At 46.5% G+C, this 20,335-nt stretch overlaps 1 protein-coding gene across 1 annotated transcript in view; it reads left to right on the forward strand.

The window, feature by feature from the left end:
- The window catches only part of st8sia1 (ST8 alpha-N-acetyl-neuraminide alpha-2,8-sialyltransferase 1), a 53,662-nt gene extending 35,411 nt beyond the window's left edge, over positions 1 to 18,251 (forward strand). Inside the window, exons 4-5 of the mRNA XM_033039471.1 lie at positions 3,397 to 3,489; positions 16,506 to 18,251. Of these exons, the coding sequence (XP_032895362.1) occupies positions 3,397 to 3,489; positions 16,506 to 16,980 (568 nt within the window). The 3' untranslated portion in view covers positions 16,981 to 18,251. The remainder of the gene's footprint in view (positions 1 to 3,396; positions 3,490 to 16,505) is intronic.
- Positions 18,252 to 20,335: the final 2,084 nt, after the last annotated feature.

The following is a 20,335-nucleotide window of genomic DNA, read 5'->3' on the forward strand; positions in this document are numbered from 1 at the left end:
GTGAATAAGTTGCTCCTCAGGGTATTATTAAATCTTTCTAGAATATATAAAATTATGTGAGGCACAGAGAGGGTGGATAGTCAGAACCATTTTCCCCTGTGGTGAAAATTAAAAACACTAGAGGCTATTGCTATAAGATGAGAGGGGGAAAGTTTCATGGACATGTGCGGGGCAAGTTTTTTACACAGCGAGGAGGCCTGGACCATACTGCCAGGGGTGGTGGTGGAGGCAGGTATGATAGTGGCGTTTAAGAGGCGTTTAGATAGTCACATTGAAGTGCAGAGAGTAGAGAGATATGGATCAGGTGCAGACAAAGGAGATCGGTTTTACTTGGCATCATGTTCGGCACTGACATTGTGGGCCGAAGGGCATTTTCCTGTGCTGTATCGTACTGTGGTCTACGTTCCTATAGGACTCTTCCACAGTGTCTGCATTTTATTGTTTTGCATTCAACGGAGAGTCCCACTTTGTGTCCTCACCAAAATCAGGGCTGCCAACATTGGGTGAGAGTTAGGAGTGAGAAATTGTTCCAATGCTCCCCATTCCCAATTACTTTTACATTGAAATGATTGAAATCCAAGTGCAGTTTAAATGGCATCAGAAAAACAAAACCTACGGAATGGATGATATTTATTACGTGGTTGGTTGGAGTCAGTATCAGCACAATTACCGTATTAAACTTTGAATCTTCAGATGTTCTGGTTCAAGCTAAAACTAAAGACAAATAATAACCTCCTCACACATTCCCCTGCAAGTATCTCTGCCACTCCTTTAAAATATGCCCCTTCTTTGAAAAAACTCTTAAACATCGCATCTGAATCAGTTTCCATCTGATTACACTCCTTGCGGATGTTAATCTACATGTTCAATTAATAAAACAGCGAGATTCAATTCAACCTGTCAAAGGAATTTGGTGGGGGGGGGGGGTGGTTAGAAATAGTCAGTGAGGTAAACAAACATAATAGTTGAGTGGCAAATGACAATAGTGCTACCTTCCCAATATTTAACTGAAGGAAATAATGGTTTATCGGGGCTGTATGTTGTGACAGACAGCCTGACACCTTGCATGTCATTTTAATATTACACTTATCCCATCCCCCTGGATTAAGGTTTTGTCAACTAATTACAAATCAGGCTAATTACAAATCAATAACATTAGCCAACTCCGAAACACGAAGCGCTGAGCATTGGAATCCAGACTTCACGGACAACTGGCCTCAGTTCCCTGCTCACATCTGTCAGTGCTCTCCGTCTGAACCAGGGGACCCGGAGCGATTTTGAAAGTGGGGATGCTAAGCGATCACTGATCACTGGCCTTGGGGGTACCCGGTGAAGGAGTGGAGCAACTGAGTCGGGGGGGAGGTGTGGGAGGGGGGATTTCCCCCCTCCTACGGTAGGGACTTCTTGAAATTTGATGTATTAAAATCATGTTTTAGTGCATTGTGAAGTATGATTTCAATGTTTTTTATTTGAAATATCATTAAGAGGTAACTTTTTAAGGGGTAACTTTTTCCACACAAAGGATGGTGGGTGTATGGAACAAGCTGCCAGAGGAGGTAGTTGAGGTAGGGACAATCCCACATTTAAGAAACAGTTAGACTAATACATGGATAGGACGGGTTTGGAGGGACATGGACCAAAAGCAGGTAGTGTGGCTGGGACATGTTGGCAGGTGTGGGCAAGTTGCGCCAAAGGGCCTGTTTTCACACTGTATCACTCTATGACTACATTATACCTCCACCATGCATGAATGCTTCAAAATCAAGTGGTCGAGTTTTATTGCCATATACTCAAGGATAGTAAAATAGAAAATAGGTGCAAGAATAGGCCATTCAGCCCTTTGAGCTAGCACTGCCATTCAATATGATCATGGCTGTTCATCTAAAATCAGTGCCTCTTTCCTGTTTTTCCCCCATATCCCTTGATTTCGCTAGCCCCAAGAGCTAAATGTAACTCTCTCTTGAAAACATCCAGTGAATTGGCCTCCATTGCCTTCTGTGGTAGAGAATTCCACAGATTCACAACTCTCTCCATGAAGAAAGTTTGGCCTCATCTCAGCCCTAACTGGCCAACCCTTTATTCTTAAACTGTGACCAATGGTTCTGAACACCCCAAGTTCGGGAACATTTTTCTTGCAGTTACAGTAAGTGAAAATCTAGCAGGCAAGCAGGATGCTTTCTCCAACCACCCCCATTTGAAGGCCACTATCTTCCACCGTTTCTACCCAGTGCTTGGTACTTACTTCCAACAGCCACTGGTTGTCCTCCAGGATGCACTGAGCCGCAGCCTGATCCATGCCGGCCACCAGGGCCAATTCGGCACATAGACTCTCACGGCAGCGGCGCAACGCTTCGACGCCTCCGACGGCCCGTGACACTTGCACTGATGCTGCTCCATGGCCGGACTTGCAGTGAGCGACTTGCCAGCCCGGCAAACACTCGCCAGCCCCGGCTCCCAGTCTCCCCGTCCGCATCTGTCCCCGCTGCTGCTTCTGCTTCCATCCCTCCCTCAGCCCCGGCTCTCCATCACCCGTGGCCCATGCAGTTGAAATGAGTTTTGAAAAATTTCGTTGATAACAGAATTTCTCACGACAGAGCGTGAGAAATTTGTGATCAGCGTGAGAGCGTGAGAATTTGGCGTGAGAGTTGGCAGCCCTGCCAATATGTGACCTACTAATATCATTAAAAACTGATAGCAGGTTATTCACTCTGTAGATGGAAGGAACTGCAGTGGCTGGTTTACAAAAAATACAAAAATACTTTAGTGGCGTTAAAAAGACATTTGGATACGCAGGGAATGGAGGGATGTGTTTATGAGCAGTTGGATAGGTGATAACCTTGGCATCATGGTTGGCACAGACATTGTGGGCCAAAGGGCCCATCACTGTGCAGCCACCATTCGGTGCAGCGGTAGAGCTACTGCCTTACAGTGCCAGAGACCCGGGTTCGATCCTGACTCTGGGTGCTTGTCTGTACGGAGTTTGTACGTTCCCCCCGTGACCTGCGTGGGTTTTCTCCAAGATCTTCAGTTTCCTCCCACAGTCCAAAGAGGTACAGGTTGGTAGATTAATTGGCCTGGTATAAAAATGGGTAAATGTAAAATTGTCCCTAGTATGTGTCGGGTACTGTTAATGTGTGGGTATCGCCGGTCGGCGCGGACTGGGTGGGTCGAAGGCTTGTTTCCACTCTGTTTCTCTAACCTGGTAAAAGCTAAACTGTGCTGTACTGTTCTATGTCCTGTTAACACAAGGAGCATAGAGAAAGATTGAACATGGATTGCATGGTATAAAAACGGCGCATTGCGTGATTGCTTCCAGCCCAGCCGCGGGAGTTGGTGAATAAGGGCTGAGCCGCTGCAGGTTGTACACTGACAAGCTCACCTCATTTCTCTTTGCAGCTGCAACCTCCCTCCTCTCACCAGCGAATACACCAGTGACACCGGCTACCGAACGCACCTGGTGACTGCAAATCCCAGCATCATCGAAAAAAGGTACTGTCCACGGCAAAAATAAAACCAACAGCAGTGGCAACATCTCTTAAGACTTTAGAGATACAGCGTGGAAACAGTCCCTTCTGACCACCACTGCCACTATCCAACACACAATTTACAATTTTACCAAAGCCAATTATCCAAGGTCTGAAGAAGGGTCTCAACCCGAAACGTCACCTATTCCTTATCTCCAGAGATGCTGTCTGACCCGTTGAGTTACTCCAGCGTTTTGTGTCTATCTCCGATTATCCTACAGACCTGTAGATCTTTGGAGTGTGGGAAGAAACCGGAGCACCCTGCCACAGGGAAAACATACAAACTCCGCACAGACAACACCCGCAGTTAGGATTGAACCTGGGTCTCTGGCGCTGTAAGGCAGCAACTCTACCGCTGCGCATTGGAAGGAGCCAAACATAAAAAATTAAAGGTGCCGGAGGAACTCAGTGGGTCAGACAGCACCTGTGGAAGAAATTTATCTTTGGAGTGTGAGATTGATCCCTGGGATGGCGGGACTGTCATATGAGGAAAGATTGAAAAGACTAGGCTTGTATTCACTGGAGTTTGGAAGGATGAGGGGAGATCTTATAGAAACATATAAAATTATAAAAGGACTGGGCAGGCTAGATGCAGGAAAAATGTTTCCCAATGTTGGGCGAGTCCAGAACCAGGGGCCACAGTCTTAGAATAAAGGGGAGGCCATTTAGGACTGAGGTGAGAAAAAACATTTTCACCCAGAGAGCTGTGAATTTGTGGAATTCCCTGCCACAGAGGGCAGTGGAGTCCAAATCACTGGATGGATTTAAGAAAGAGTTAGATAGAGCTCTAGGGGTTGGTGGAATCAAGGGATATGGGGAGAAGGCAAGCACGGGTTATTGATTGGGGACAATCAGCCATGATCACGATTAACCACCACCTCCAGTTTAAATTCCATTTGGAATATTTTGGAGGACCAAGAAACCAAGAACCAATGGCGGTGCTGGCTCAAAGGACCAAATGGCCGCCTCCTGCACCTATTTTCTATGTTTCTATGTAAATGGACAGTCACCGTTTCGGGTTGGGACTCCTCTTCAGACTGATGGAGCAGGAAGGGGGAGACCGCTGTAAGAGTGAGATGGGGGCTCTTCCCTCTCTACTCCATAGGCTGAAAAACACAAAGTACTGGAGCAACTCAGCGGGTCAGGCAGCATCTGTGGAGGAAATGGGCAGATGACAGTTTGGGTCAGGACCCTTCTTCAGTCTGATTGTAATAAAGTTTAGTTTAGTTTAGTATTGTTGCATGTAGTGATGTGCAGTGAAAAGCTTTTTCAAAGTGGATTCCCACTAACTACACTTGGACTACATCGAGTTGGAGTTTACCGATGATCAAGTCAGTATCATGTTCAGAATTGGCCATCATTACTCTGAAGCAGATCGTGAGTTTAAGTTTGTTTGGTTTATTATAGTCATGTGTACTGAAGTACAGTGAAAAGCTTTTTGTTTGTACTATCCAGTCAGCAAAAAGACTATGCATGATTACAATCAAACCATCCAAAGTGTACAGATAGGGGATAAAAGGTATAACGTGTAGTCACCAGCCACCTTCCCGCTTCCAGCTTTCTTCCCCCCCACCCCCAGCCTGCAATCAGTCTGAAGAAGAGTCCCGACCCGGAAACATCACCGTTCTCCATAGATGCTGTCTGACCCGTTTAGTTACTCCAGCACTTTGGGCCTTTCTTTGATAGACATTCATCTGCAGTTCTTGTGTCCACATTAAGTGATTAGCTGCCTTAATGAGGAAAGCAGGAACAGATTGCAACGGGGACTGATTGATAACATTGCCAGTTCGCTGGAGGGCATGCCTTGCAGCTAGATAGTGTTTGGCTTCATTGCCAGTTTTTCCCTGTGGCCTCTGGCACTGGTCTAACTTGGCTTGATATTGTTTGTGTTTTATTTATGTCCTATTGCCTGGATTTTCTTTGTTTCCTGTCGTAGTAACAGGCCTTGCCCAAACAGACTCCCACGTCCACTCCTTGTTTACTTAGTTAACGGCGGATTGTACACGGGCTCCTTGTTCCTTCCTTGCTTCCTTATTTAAAAGTCCAAGTTGGGTATATTGTTTTATGTGCATGTTCAGTGACGTACAGACACAATGAAAATCATGCTTGCAGCAGCACCACAGGCACATGGACTCAAGGATACAGATGGTTTAGAGGGATATGGGCCAAACGTGGGCAAATTGTACTGGCGTAGATGGGGCATCTTGGTTGGCATGGTCACGTTGGGCTGAAGGGCCTGGTTTCATGTTCCTAAGCGGAAGGAGCAGAATTAGGCTATTCGGCCCATCAAGTCTACTCTGCCATTTGATCATTGTGGATCTATCTTTCCCTCTCAACCCCATTCTCCTGCCTCCGCCCCACAACCCCTGGCACCCTGTATGGGTGCTTTCATGCCGTACAACACTGCCATTCAGATTAGTTTCGTTTACTTTAGTGATACAGCACGGGAACAGGCCCTTCGGCCCACCGAGCCCGTGCTGAACAGCGATCCCCGAACCTTAACACTATCCATCACACACTAGGAACAATTTACAATTTTACCAAAGCCAATTAGCCTATAAACCTGCACGTCTTTGGAGTGGGAGGAAACCGGAGATCCCAGAGAAAACTCACGCAGGTCACAGGGAGAACGTACAAACTCCGTACAAGCAGCACACTTGGCCAGGATCAAATCCGGGTCTCTGGCGCTGTAAACTCTACCGCTGCGCTGCTATGTTTGGGGCAAGTTCTTTAACCAGTGGTGGGGGCTTGGAAGGTGCGGCCAGGGGTAGTGGCGGAGGCAGATACAATCGTGGTGTTTGAGGCTTTCAGACAGGTATATATGGCTGTGTAAGGTATAGACAGATATGGATCACGTACAGGCGGATGAGATTGGTTTAACTTGGCATCAGACAACACACAAAATAATCTGCTGCTGATATTGATAGTAGTTCCTACACTGGGGCTTGGGAATAATCTGGAAACGCCATTAACATAGAACGTGGAGCAGTCTGTCTGCGGAGCGAAATGGACGGACATTATTCCAGAGCGGGACTTTTCTGAAGGGTCACAAATGGAAAAGATGTCTGTCCATTCCCTCCGCAGATGCTGCCTGACCCGCCGAGTTCCTCCAGCAATTTGATGTGTTTGTTTTTGTGTGTGTGTGAGTGTGTGAGTGTGTGAGTGTGTGAGTGTGTGTGTGTGTGTGTGTGTGTCTGTCTGTCTGTCTGTCTGTCTGTCTGTCTGTCTGTCTGTCTGTCTGTCTGTCTGTCTGTCTGTCCTGTGACTGCGTGGGTTTCCTCAGGGTGCTCCGGTTTCCTCCCACACCCCAAAGACGTGTGGGTGTGTAGGTTAATTGGCCCTCTGTAAATTGCCCCTAGTGTGTAGGGAGTGGATGAGAAAGTGGGATAACACAGAGCTAGTGCGGATTGGTGATCGATGGACTGTGTGGGCTGATTCCATGCTGTATCTTTCAATCAGTATGCAATGACCCTCACGCAATGACCCTCACCCCTCCCCCCCCCCCCCCCTGGAAAATGTGGCACCCAGGTCGGATGAGGCGGCTGTTGTCAACCTCACCAGGACTTTCACGGCCGATGGGCGGGTCGAACTTGCCTCCTGCGGCCAGGGCTGTGGAACGCCGGCCCGTCCGCGGCCAACTTTGCGAGCCTTTACCTCGACCCCCCCCCCCCCCCCCCCCCCCCCCCCCCCCCACTCCCCTCCAGGCCGTACCTTTGTTTGTCCGGCAAAAGGGATAATATGGCAAGGCTCTGGAACCGAGGATGCCGGAAAATCAGTGGGGGTCGTGTACAAGGTTTCAGGTTTCTCTAAATATACAGTATATATGTGAGGTTCCCCAAGGCAAAATGTTTGGATGACGTTAAAAGCATTAAGAACCGGACTTTGGTGGCAAGAACAAGAAGGCAGATTATTATCTGAATGGAGTCAGATTAGGAAAAGGGGAGGGGCAACGAGACCTGGGTGTGCTTTTACATCAGTCACTGAAAGTAAGCATGCAGGTACAGCAGGCAGTGAAGAAAGATATAGGCATGCTGACCATTGCGAGAGGATTTAAGTTTAGGAGCAAGGAGGTCCTACTGCAGTTGTACAGGGCCCTGGTGAGACCACACCTGGAGTATTGTGTGCAATTTTGGTCTCCTAATTTGAGGAAGGACACTATTGTTATTGAAGGAGAGTAGGCTAACCAGGTTAATTCCTGGGATGGCGGGACTGACATATGATGAAAGAATGGGTCAACTGGGCTTGTATCCACTGGAATTTAGAAGGATGAGAGGATATCTTATAGAAACATAAAAATTTTAGAGGATTCGACAGGCTAGTTGCAGGAAAAATGTTCCAATGTTGGGAGAGTCCAGAACGAGGGGTCACAGTTTAAGGATAGGGGTAGGCCATTTAGGTCTGAGATGACGAAAGATGTCTCCACCCAGACAGTTGTGAACCTGTGGAATCCTCTGCCACAGAAGGCAGTGGTGGCCAATTCACTGGGTGTTTTCAAGAGAGAGTTAGATTTCGCTCTTAGGACTAAAGGAATCAAGGGATATGGGGGAAAAAGCAGGAACAGGGTACTGATTTTAGATGATTAGCCATGATCATATTCAATGGAGGTGCTGGCTCGAAGGGCCGAATGGCCTATGCCTGCACCTATTTTTCTGTGTTTCTCAGCAGTTCCCAGAAATCCAGTGAATATGATGTAATTGATAGGGGAGTGGTGTGGGCACTTAATGAGCGGGAGGCCAATGATTGTAACTGCTGCCCTGTACCCTGTGCCATATTCAGGTACTGATGAGCTTTGAAATCGAAGGATAGTCGAGATAAGAGTAGATGGAGACACAAGGATCTGCAGAAGTTCCCCTTACAAGAAGGCATAGATGTGGGAAGGATGTTTCCACATAGCCCCAGAATTAAAGGGCGCTCTTTAGAAAGGAGGTGAGGAGGAACTTCTTTACTCAGAGGGTAGTTAATCTGTGGAACTCATTGCCACTGAGGGCTGTGGAGGCCAAGTCAGTGGATATTGGTAAGGCAGAGAAAGACAAATTCTTGATTAGAACGGGTGTCTAGGTTTATGGGGAGAAGGCAGGAAAATGGGATTAGGAGGCAGAGATCAGACATGATTGAACAGCACAGTGTACTCGATGGGCTGAATGGCCTAATTCTACTCCTATCACTTGTGAACTTGTGAAGTTGGTTTACAATAAAAAAATACACAGTGCTGGAGTACTTTGCAGAGAATTGTGGACACATCCCAGACCATCATTGACTCCATTTACAGCAAAGCATTCGACAAGGTTCCACATGGTACACTGATCTGGAAGGTTAGATCGCATGGGATCCGAGGAGAGATAGCTGAATGGACAGAAAATTGGCTTCATAGAAGGAAGCAGAGGATGATGGTGGAAGGTTGCTTCTCGGACTGGAGGCCTGTGACTAGTGGTGTGCCTCAGGGTCGTAGGTTGCCAAACCCTATCCTAGATGTTTGGCCTCATTGTGATCCCTCCCCATGTTTTACAACCAATTCACCTGGTTAGTTCTATCTCCGGCTGCTTCATGTTGTCGGCGGCTGCACATCCAACCAAGAAAGAAGAGAAGAGAAGAGATGCGACGTCACTCACAGCCGCCAACTGACGCTCTTCCACAGACCGCACAGATCGCTCTGATGTGGCGCAAAAGAGACAAACTGTGCAGGGACTGAAGACAGCGTGAGAATTCTGTCATCAGCGTGAGAATTGGCTGAAATGCGTAACTCTCACGCTCAAAGCGTGAGAGTTGGCAGCCCTGTCTAAGGCCAGGATGTGACAACAGACGCACAGGGAGACACATACCAAAGGAAGACACACACACACACACAGGGAGACAGACACACACATACATGGAGGGAGACACACACACACACACACACACACACACAAGGAGACACACACACACACAGAAACACACACACACAGGGAGACACACACACAGGGAGACACGCACACACACACACAGGGAGACACACACGGGGAGACACATACACACACACACACACACAAGGAGACACACACACACACACACAGAAACACACACACACAAGGAGACATACACAGGAAGACACACACAGGGAGACACACACACACACAGGGAGACACATAGACACGCACACACACATAGGGAGACACACACACACACAGGGAGGCACACACAAGGAGACACACACAGGGAGGCACACATACACACACAAGGAGTCACACACAGGGAGACAGACACACACACACACACACCTTTCCTTCCCCCTCCCTCCATCCTCCCCTTCCTCCCTCCTGCCCCCATCCCCCCTCTTTCTCCCCCTCCCACCCTCTTTCCTCACCCTCCCTCTTTCTCCCCTTTCTCCTTTCCTTCCTTCATCCCCTTTCTACATTCTCTCCCCATGTTTCTCTTTGCCTCCATCCCTCCCTTTTTTTCTTTCCCTCTCTCTCTCTCTCTCTCTTTCTCTCTCTCTCTTTCCCCCCCTCCCTCTCTCTCCCCGGCCGCCCAATGGGGACTCTGGCGGGCACGGTGTAGCGTGGATTGGCGGCGCTGGCGCTGCCATGTGAGTTGAAGGGCAGGAGGGATGGAGGGAGGGAGCGAGGCTGCAGCGGTGTCCGGCAGCGCAGCGCTCATAGACGGCACAGATGCGCTGACACCCGGCGGCTGCACATCCGACCAAGAGAGAAGAGAAGCGATGTCACTCACAGCCGTCAACAGACGCGCTTCCCCAGACCGCGCAGATCGCTGTCATTCCCCACCCTAGCGCAAAGAGACAAACTGTGCAGCAAAGATCGTATAGCTCCGCTATAGGATCCTTGGTGTGCAGGGACTGAAGGCAGCGTGAGAATTTTGTCTTCAGCGTGAGGGCGTGAGAATTTGCTGAAATGAGTGAGTCTCACGCTCAAAGCGTGAGAGTTGGCAGCCCTGATATGGACCAAACACGGGCAGGTGGCCCTAGTGTAGATTGTACAAAGTCAGCTGTACTCGACTAGCAACACACATCAGGGCTTGTATTCATATACAAAGCACCCTATGGTGAGAAATCCTTCCCAAAAATATTTCAGTCTGTCATGAACAAAATGTTATGGCATTCCGCACTGTGTGTGCAACCAGGATGACCTACTGATATTCACAGAGAGCATGTTAGAACATCTGGAAATTCTCGAGCAAGTTCTCACACGACGTTAGAGGTGGTTTACCTTGGCCTCAAAGTAGACACCAACGGACTTCGCCCTGGGAAGGCGAAAGTTGAAGCAATTGTGAATGCTCCAAAACCCAACAATGTGTCAGAGCTACGATCATTCCTTGGGATGGGGCAGTTCTATGTCCAATTCCTTCCAGGTTTAGCAACTGTGCTAAAGCCACTACATCATCTGCTACAAAAAGCTGTGAAATGGACATGGGGAAAGGAACAGCAACGTGCATATGACATCTGCAAGGAAAACTTGACAAGTGACAAACTTCTTGTACACTACAATACGACACGTGAGATGAAACTTGCTTGTGATGCTTCAAGTTATGGTGTAGATGCAGTGATCTCCCACGTAATGAATGACGGACAGGAAAAGCCTATTGCTTTTGCATCCCGCACCCCGTCATCGAGTGAACGCAACTATGCACAGATAGAAAAGGAAGCACTCAGCATCGTGTTCGGAATCAAGAAATTCCATCAGTTTCTTCTCGACACTGGGGTCACTGTGATATTCACCCTAGTGACTGATCACAAGCCACTATTAGTGATACTGGGTCCCAAGTCAGCTATACCTTCCATGGCGGCATCAAGGATGCAGCGCTGGGCAATGTTGCTGTCCCAGTATGACTACAAGGTGGAGTACAGGAGCTCCAAGTGCAACGCAGTTGCAGATGCGTTGTCCCGGTTGCCCCATGAGAACTCTGACGTGGGAAGCGAGAACTCAATCTACACAATGCAAGTTGTAGATGAAGACTTTCCAGTGACTGCAACAGAAATTGCAGCAGAAACAAAGAAAGACACTGTGCTGAAGTGGGTCTATGAACAGACATTGAATGGTTGGACTGAAATCGATAGTGGATTGAACTCAGTTCTGAACTCAGAGCTGAAGCCTTTCCATAATCGACGCCATGAATTATCATGTGAGCAGGGATGCATTAAGTGGGGCTACAGAGTGGTTGTACCAGAGTCTTTGAGAAACAAAATTATGAATGAACTTCATGCCGAACATCCTGGCATAGTAAGCATGAAATCAATTGCCAGAAGTTTTGAGTATTGGCCTGGTATTGACAGTGACATCGAGTCACTGGTGAGCAAATGTAGCGTCTGCCAAAATTGCCGGAGTAAACCACCAAAAACACCACTGCAACCCTGGTCATGGCCAAGTAGACCTTTTCAGAGAGTTCACGTAGATTTTTGTGAAAAGGGTAATGATCACTTTATGGTACTAGTAGATAGTCATTCTAAATGGATTGAGGTTAAGCATATAGGGTCAAGCACTACTACTGAGTGTACCATAGATGAGTTGAGACGGATGGGTTGCAAGCTGAATATGAGGCGCTGTACCTCCGGTTTGCATGTGAGAGAAATAGAATCGGATAGGATAGGTCAGGTGGTAGTGTGGGGGATAAGTCACCTGGGGAAGACGGTACAAGTACGCAAGGTCAGGTTGTACCTAAACTGGAAGGGGACCAATTTCCTTGTGGGAGGTTTGCTTGTGCTATTAGGTCAGGTATATTGGGCAACGGGCTCAGAGTAGATGTTTAAACAGGCATTAGACAGGAAAAAAGTGAAAAAAGGGAGTGTAAGGCAGGGCAGCAATATATTGATAATTATGCCATGAAATGACACAGTTTTCTTGCCTGTTTACCCGTAATTTATACTGGGGTTTTTTCATTGTACCGTAAAATAACACATTTTACTTCCTTGTCACCTCTTCATTTACACAGAACATTTGTGAAAATCATACCTTAAAATGACACCAACTTCCTGCTTGTTTACACTTAAGTCATATTGAAAATATTTTATATTACACCTACACCTACTTGTAACACGATACCTGTTCCTTGCTAGTTTAATTAGAGAGAAATATCCTTTACACAGGAACATTTTCATAATTTTTTGATAATTATAACTTGAAATGACACAATTTCCATGCTTGTTTGCCCGTAATTTATACTGTAATTTTTTTTAAATTATACCGTACAATAACACATTTTACCTGATTGAATCAGATTACAAAAAAAGAACATTGTAGTGTCTATGACATACAGACTCTTGAATGCAGCGTGAGTGTTGTGTACGTAACTCTGTGCTCCCCACCCCAACCCCGGCCTAGGGGACAGAGGAAACCCGCTATTCTACACGTGCAGAGCTGAGCGCTAGCCATAGAGATGCGCATGCAAAGATGGTCGGCCCACATCCGCGTACACGCTTTACACTAAAATCGACTGCACGGATTTCCACGCACTCAACCATCGGCGCAGCGGCTTCCTGTCGCGGAAAGCCATTTATAGCGGAGATTTAGACGGATTTTTATTTATTTTTTACGGGTCTATAATGCATACATTATTATATTACAGTTAATATGTACCGAGGGCAAATTTCTATTCCAATGCTCCCCATTCCCAATTACTTTTACTTTGAAGTGAGTGAATTCCAATTGGAGTTTAAATAGCATCAGAAAAATAAAACCTCCGGAATGGATGATATTCATTACATGGCTGGTTGGAGTCAGTATCAGCAAAATTAATATATTAAACTTTGAATCTTCAGATGTCCTGGTTCAAGCTAAAACTAAAGACAAATAATAACCTCCTCACACATTCCCCTGCAAGTATCTCTGTCACTCCTTTAAAATATGTCCCTTCTTTGAACAAGCTCTTAAACATCACATCTGAATCAGTTTCTATCTGATTACACTCCTTGAGGATGTTCATCAACATGTTCAATTAATAAAACAATGCGATTGGGGACATTTCTATTCAACCTGTCAAAGGAATTTGGGGGAGGGGGGGGATTTAGAAATAGTCAGTGAGGTAAACAAACATAATAGTTGAGTGGCAAATTACAATAGTGCTACCTTCCCAATATTTAACTGAAGGAAATAATGGGTTATTGGGGCTGTATGTTGTGACAGACAGCCTGACACCTTGCTTGTCATTTTAATATTACACTTATCTCATCCCCCTGGATATTCCAGATTAATAAATTAAGGTTTTGTCAACTAATTACAAATCAATAACAACTCCGAAACATGAAGCGCTAAACATTGGGATCCAGACATCACGGACAACTGGCCTCAGTTCCTGCTCACAGCTGTCAGTGCTCTCCATCTGAACTAGGGGCCATGGAGCGTTTTTGAAAGTGGGGGGGGGAGGGGGGGGGGGGGCTGAGCGACCACTGATCACTGGCCTTGGGGGTTCCCGGTGAGGGAGTGGAGCGATCGAGTGGGGGGAGGGTGTGGAAGGGGGGTGCGCTCCCCTCCCACAGTAGGGTCTTTTTGAAATTTGATGTATTAAAATCATGTTTTAGTGCATTGTAGAAGTATGATTTCAATGTTTTTTGTTTGAAGTATTTTTAAGTGGTAACTTTTTAAGAGGTAACTTTTTAAGGGGTAACTTTTTCCACACAAAGTGTGGTGGGTGTATGGAACAAGCTGCCAGAGGAGGTAGTTGAGGCAGGGACTATCTCAACTTTTAAGAAACAGTTAGACTGATACATGGATAGGACAGGATTGAAGAGATATGGACCAAAAGCAGGTAGTGTAGCTGGGGCATGTTGGCAGGTGTGGGCAAGTTGGGCCGAAGGGCCTGTTTTCACATTATATCACTATGACTACATTATACCTCCACCATGCATGAATGCTTCAAAATCAAGTGGTCGCGTTTTTTATTTCCATATACTCAAGCATAGAAACATAGAAAATAGGTGCAGGAATCGGTCATTCGGCCCTTCGAGCCAGCACTTCCCATTCAATATGATCATGGCAGTTCATCTAAAATCAGTACCTCTTTCCTGTTTTTTCCCCATATCCCTTGATGTTGTTAGCCCCAAGAGTTAAATGTAACTCTCTCTTGAAAACATCCAGTGAATTGGCCTGCACTGCCTTCTGTGGCGGAGAATTCCACAGATTCACAACTCTCTGGGTGAAGATAGTTTGTTCTCATCACAGTCCTAAATGGGCTACCCCTTATTCTTAAACTGTGACTACTGGTTCTGAACTCCCCCAGCATCGGAAACATTTCTCCTGTAAGTCTACATTTTACAGTAAGTAAAAATCTAGCAGGCAAGCAGGATGCTTTCTCCAACCAGTGCTAGGTACCTACTTCCAGCAGCCACTGGTTGTCCTCCAGGATGCACCAAGCTACAGCCTGGTCCATGCTGTTCACCAGGGCGAATTCGGCACAGAGACTCTCACGGCAGCAGCGCAACGTTTCCGACAGACCGGGGACCCATTGCACTGAGATTGCTCCATGGCCGGAGCTGCAGCGAGCGACACGCCAGCCTGGCAAACACTCACCAGCCCCGGCTCCCCGTCCGCATCTGCCCCCACCGCTGCTTCTGCTTCCATCCCTCCCTCAGCCCAGGCTCTCCAACACCCGCGGCCCATGCAGTTGATATTAGTTTTGAAATTCTCGTTGATCACAGAATTTCTCATGACAGAGCGTGAGAAATTTTGTGATCACCGTGAGAGCGTGAGAATTTGGTGAAATGCGTGAGAGTTGGCAGCTCTGGTGTCTGTCTGTCTGTGTGTATGTGTATGTTTATATGTCTGTATGTGGGTGCATGTCTGAGTGTGTCTAAGTATAAGTGTATGTCTGTGGTATGTGTGCTTGTCTGCGTGCGCATGCGTGCATGCATGTCTGTGCCCATCTGTGCGGGTGTCTGTGCATGCGTGTCTGCATGCGTGCATGCACGTGTGTGTGTCTGTATGCGTGCATGCATATGTGTGTGTGTCTGTGTGTGCGTGTACGCATGTGTGTGTGTATGCATGTGTGTGTGTGTATGCATGTGTGTGTGTGTGCGTCTGGGTGTGTGTATGCATGTGTGTGTGTATGTCTATGTGTGTGTGAATGTGTGTGTGTATGCATGTGTGTGTGTATCAGTGTGTGTGTGTGTGTCAGTGTGTGTGTGTGTTTCCCAGTGACCAAAGAACTGCAGAATTGATGAGGTGCTAATTTGCATTTTGTTCAGACAGAGTGTGTCGAGGGAGGGATATTCAGTGTCACTGACGGCTTGGCATAACTAACAGCTGCGTTATTCTCTTCTCTAAATCCCTGCAATGCTCCTGGGTGCCTGATGGAGAGTGAAAATGTCTGTGGTGTGGTGGGGGGGGAGGGGAAATGCAGCTCAGTAAAGCTGCCAACTCACAGCTCCGGTAGTAACTACATACCTGCATTTATTCCAAGCTGCAGATTGAGAGGAAAACCCTTTAAAAAGAAATGATCAGCAAGGACAGATTCCATCTTGGAATTTTCCATTTATGTTTAATTAGAGTCATACAGCATGGAAACAGGCCCTTCGGCCCAACTCGTCCATGCCGACCAAGGTGCCCCATCTAAGCTAGTCCTTTTGCCACCTTTGGCCCACATCACTCTAAACTTCCCATGCCCATATGTCCAAATGTATTTTAAATGTTATTATTGGACCTGATTCAACTACCTCCTCCAGCAGCTCATTCCATACACCCACTAACTGCTGAGTGAACAAGTTCCTGTTAAATATTTCCCCTCTCATCTTAACCCTATGTCCTCTGGTTCTTGATTCCCCTACTCCTGGTAAAAGACTCTGTGCATTCACCCTATCTATTCCCGTCATGATTTTTTACACCTCAATTTAAGATCACCCCTCTGTTCCACAAGAACCCCAGGCAGTTTGCGTTTGTTCCTTAAGCAAGAAGACTTGGTGCATTCACCCAACCTATTCCACCAGCTCTGTGTTTTATGCTCATGTTTAGATGTGTTCCCATGGTCAGCAGAAGATGAAACGATTCCTCTCCTCTCTTTCAGATTTCAAAACCTGCTGTGGTCCCGGAAATCCTTTGTGGAGAGCATGAAGGTGTACGGTGGGAGCTACGTCTACATGCCGGCCTTTTCCATGAAGACGGGAACGGACCCATCCCTCCGCACCTACTACACGCTGTCGGACTTCAGTGCCAACCAGACGCTCCTCTTCGCCAATCCTGATTTTCTGAGCAGCGTGCAGAAATTCTGGAAGAGGAAAGGGATCCACGGCAAGCGTTTGTCCACGGGCATGTTCCTCGTCAGCGTAGCCATGGGCCTCTGCGAAGACGTCACCCTCTATGGGTTTTGGCCATTTTCAATAGACCTGCAAGGCAAGATAATCAGCCACCATTATTATGACAATATCATGCCTTATTCAGGCTACCATGCCATGCCTGAAGAGTTTCTCCAACTTTGGCTCCTGCATAAAAGTGGCATCTTAAAGATGCAGATTGGCAAATGTGAAGATGGCTTGATCTAATCTTCATTCCAGAAGAATGGAGCTGTATATTGTACAGGTTACCTGCTGTAATCCTTTTGGGTAGAATCTCATCAACTTGCACTGACAAGATGTTCCATTTCAGTAGTGAATACTTTCTTCCAAGAAAATTGGTTTGAAGCCAGATTTCCTCCTCATTGCCACAAACTGTGAATGGATATAGGGTCAGCAACTTTCAGGCTGAGCTGAATAACACTTCCAACACCTGACCTGTACTGTGCGTGGAATATAATGTCGCTAGGAGCTAATGAGACGCTGATGGAATCACTGACCATGTTGGTTTATACTTGTGTCGGTAAACCAACATAAGTAACGAATGCCTCGACAGCTCAAAGACTGACGTTCGGAAGGGGTGTGTGTAAATATTGTCTCTCGCAGTTGTTACCGAAGGATTCTCAGTTGGTGAAAGTATCACCAAAGTTTCATAATTAGTCTGCGGGTTTTACCAGATGCAGGTTCGGACTCGGTACACTTTGTAAAGGAGCATGCGTTAAACAAATTGGTATGAGTTATTCTACTAATTTCTGTTCTTGCTCATAGGAAATTATTTTGCAAGCATTTCATTCAGTGTGAAGGAATTAGCTTAGTACTTTTTACAGAGTAGACCTTCTTGAACGAGCATCGATGAGCCTATCTCTAAATCAGTTTTGCTTTGACATTGCAGATACAGAATAGGCTTCCACCTCTTGTGTTTGTCTACAGAACTTTATCTTGTCTTTCCATTGCCATTCCCCGTTCGTTCCGATAAGGTACTATAGATACATCTGATTATGTTTTTCCCTAACAGTGGGCATACTATTGAACAAGTCAAAAAAGACCACGGCCCATTGCGGTGATAATTTACAAAAAGTACTGACAGCAAGTGAATGCATTTGTTACCTTCATGGACTAATCCGTTTGGATCATAAAAATACTTTTTCTTTGAAACACTCTCTCTGACATAAGATAGGCCAGGTTATGATCCAAGCGTAGGTACGTGTTAGATTTGTATTCATAGTGGAGACACGCATACTGAGCGGAAACGTGTGATTCCCATGGCTATGTAGTAGCGATGGCAAAGCTGTTTCTATCAGAGAGTGAATTACTCCAAACACTTATCAATTGTGTATCCCACATCTTCACCAAGCCCAAGAGTGGGAGTTAATTGTTTCACCATTATATGGATAGCACGGTGGCGCAACTGGTAGAACTGCTGCCTCACAGCGCCAGAGACCCGGGTTCGATCCTGACCTCTGTCTGTCTGTGTGGAGTTTGGACGTTCTCCCTGTGAACACGTGGGTTTCCTCCGGGTGCTCCGGTTTCCTCTCGCATCCCAAAGACTTGAGCATTGGTAGTGTAAATGGCCGCTGTAAACTGTCTCTAATATGTAGGGAGTGTTACAATCAATAGGGATGGAGGGCGATCTACGGAGAATAAAATGGCATCAGTATAATGCAGGCACAAGGAACTGCAGATGCTGTAAGCTAAAAATGGGATCTGTGCAGAATGGGTGTCAATGAGTGTTTGGATGTTGGCACACACCTGTTGGAGAAGGGTCAGTCTCTAAGCTCAAGAAGGAATTGCAGATGCTGGAAAATCGAAGGTAGACATAAATGCTGGAGAAACTCAGCAGGTGAGGCAGCATCTATGGAGCGAAGGAAATAGGCAACGTTTCGGGCCGAAACCCTTCTTCTAAGTTCTAACCTAAAGAGTTTCTAAGCGCAATGGGTGACACAGTGGCGCAGCGGGTGGAAATGATACCTGACAACGCCAAAGACCGGGTTTGATCCTGACCTCGGGTACTGTCTGTGTGGAGTTTGCACGTTCTCCCTGTGACTATGTCGGTTTCCTCCCACATCCCAAACACGTCAGGGTTTGTAGGTCAATTGGCCCTAGTGTGTAGGGAGTGGCAGAGAAATCAATCATAGATCTCCTGATATGAACATGGGGAAGTCTTGCTCATCATTAATATCAGGTACCTTTGGTTAAGAAAGACGTGTGGTTGTAACATTAGAGATAAGAGTTGTCTGTCTGGTGTCAATTTAAAAAATATATATTTTCTGACTCAGGTTTAAAGCTATTTCCAACACATTTCTCCTTTAGTACTGATTTTTTTTCAGTGATGATATTACAAAGGCGGGTTATAGTTTGACTAGTAGCAAATCCATGCCAAATTTCATAGGGTTATAAGAAGTGTCCTATCTTATCTGGTAACACTGAGTTGCTCCCACCTCTCTATTCCCTCACGTAGTCACGGCTGATGGAAAGGAACCCAGATTGTTTTTAGTGAGGTGGAAGGGGTTCCTTGTGACAAATACCTGCATGGATGCATCTCTGAAGAATTCTAGATTTCTTAAAATCAATGAATTTCAGGTATCGGCTTTGAAAACCGTGTCGCCAATTTGTACATAACTAAGGACAGTATTCTGAATGGTTTTGTGAACCTATACAACTTGAACAAGAGTGGCGCAGCGGTAGAGTTGCTGCCTCACAGCGCCAGATACCCAGGTTCGAGCTTGACTACGGGTGCTGTCTGTAATGTGCGTTCTCCCTGTATCCAGCGTGGGTTTTCTCTGGGACCTCCGGTTTCCTCCCACACTCCAAAAACGTACAGGTTTGTAGGCTAATTGGCAAAATTGTGAATTGTCCCTAGTGTGTACAGGATAGCGTTAGTGTGCGGGGAACGATGGTCGGTGCGGACACGGTGGGCCGAAGGGCCTGTTTTTGAGCTGCATCTCCAAACTAAACTAAAATCATGCTTAAGTGTTCAATGGGGATCCTCAGCAAAGTGCCAGGTTAGACAAGGGAGTCTGGCATCACAGGGTGCCATAGTCATTTTGACTTGGATTGCGAAAGGAAGACATTGTTGGACTTTTTCGTATAACATACGGTTCCATGGAGACGCCAGGAATGTTGGTTTTTCAACTGGAAAGCCAACTGATTTGCAAATTCTTCTCTTAATGACCGAGTGAAGTGTGTCATAAAGTCATTTAGCAGAGAAACAGGCCCTTCCGCCCAATTTGACTTCAGGTCAGAGGTCAGAGGACAGCCCCAACCTGTGACAGCTTCCTTCCTGCTTACTAAAATGGTGAAACTGTAGGAAGGATGTGTATGGGTCACCATGACCCAGTGCATCGGAGTGGATAACATCCCACCTAAAGAGAGAAAGTGGAGGCGGCATCTCTCCCAGCAATGCTACTTAAGGCAGCGATAGATAGATTCTTAATTAATTTTGGTGTCAGGGGTTAAGTAGAATAGGCAGGAGAATGGGGTTAGGAGGGTGAGAGAGACCAGCCGTGATTGAATGGCAGAGTAGACTTGATGGGCCGAATGGCTTCATTCTGCTCCTATCACATGA

This window comes from Amblyraja radiata, chromosome 21 (genome assembly GCF_010909765.2).
Source record: "Amblyraja radiata isolate CabotCenter1 chromosome 21, sAmbRad1.1.pri, whole genome shotgun sequence".
NCBI classification, from domain to species: domain Eukaryota; kingdom Metazoa; phylum Chordata; class Chondrichthyes; order Rajiformes; family Rajidae; genus Amblyraja; species Amblyraja radiata.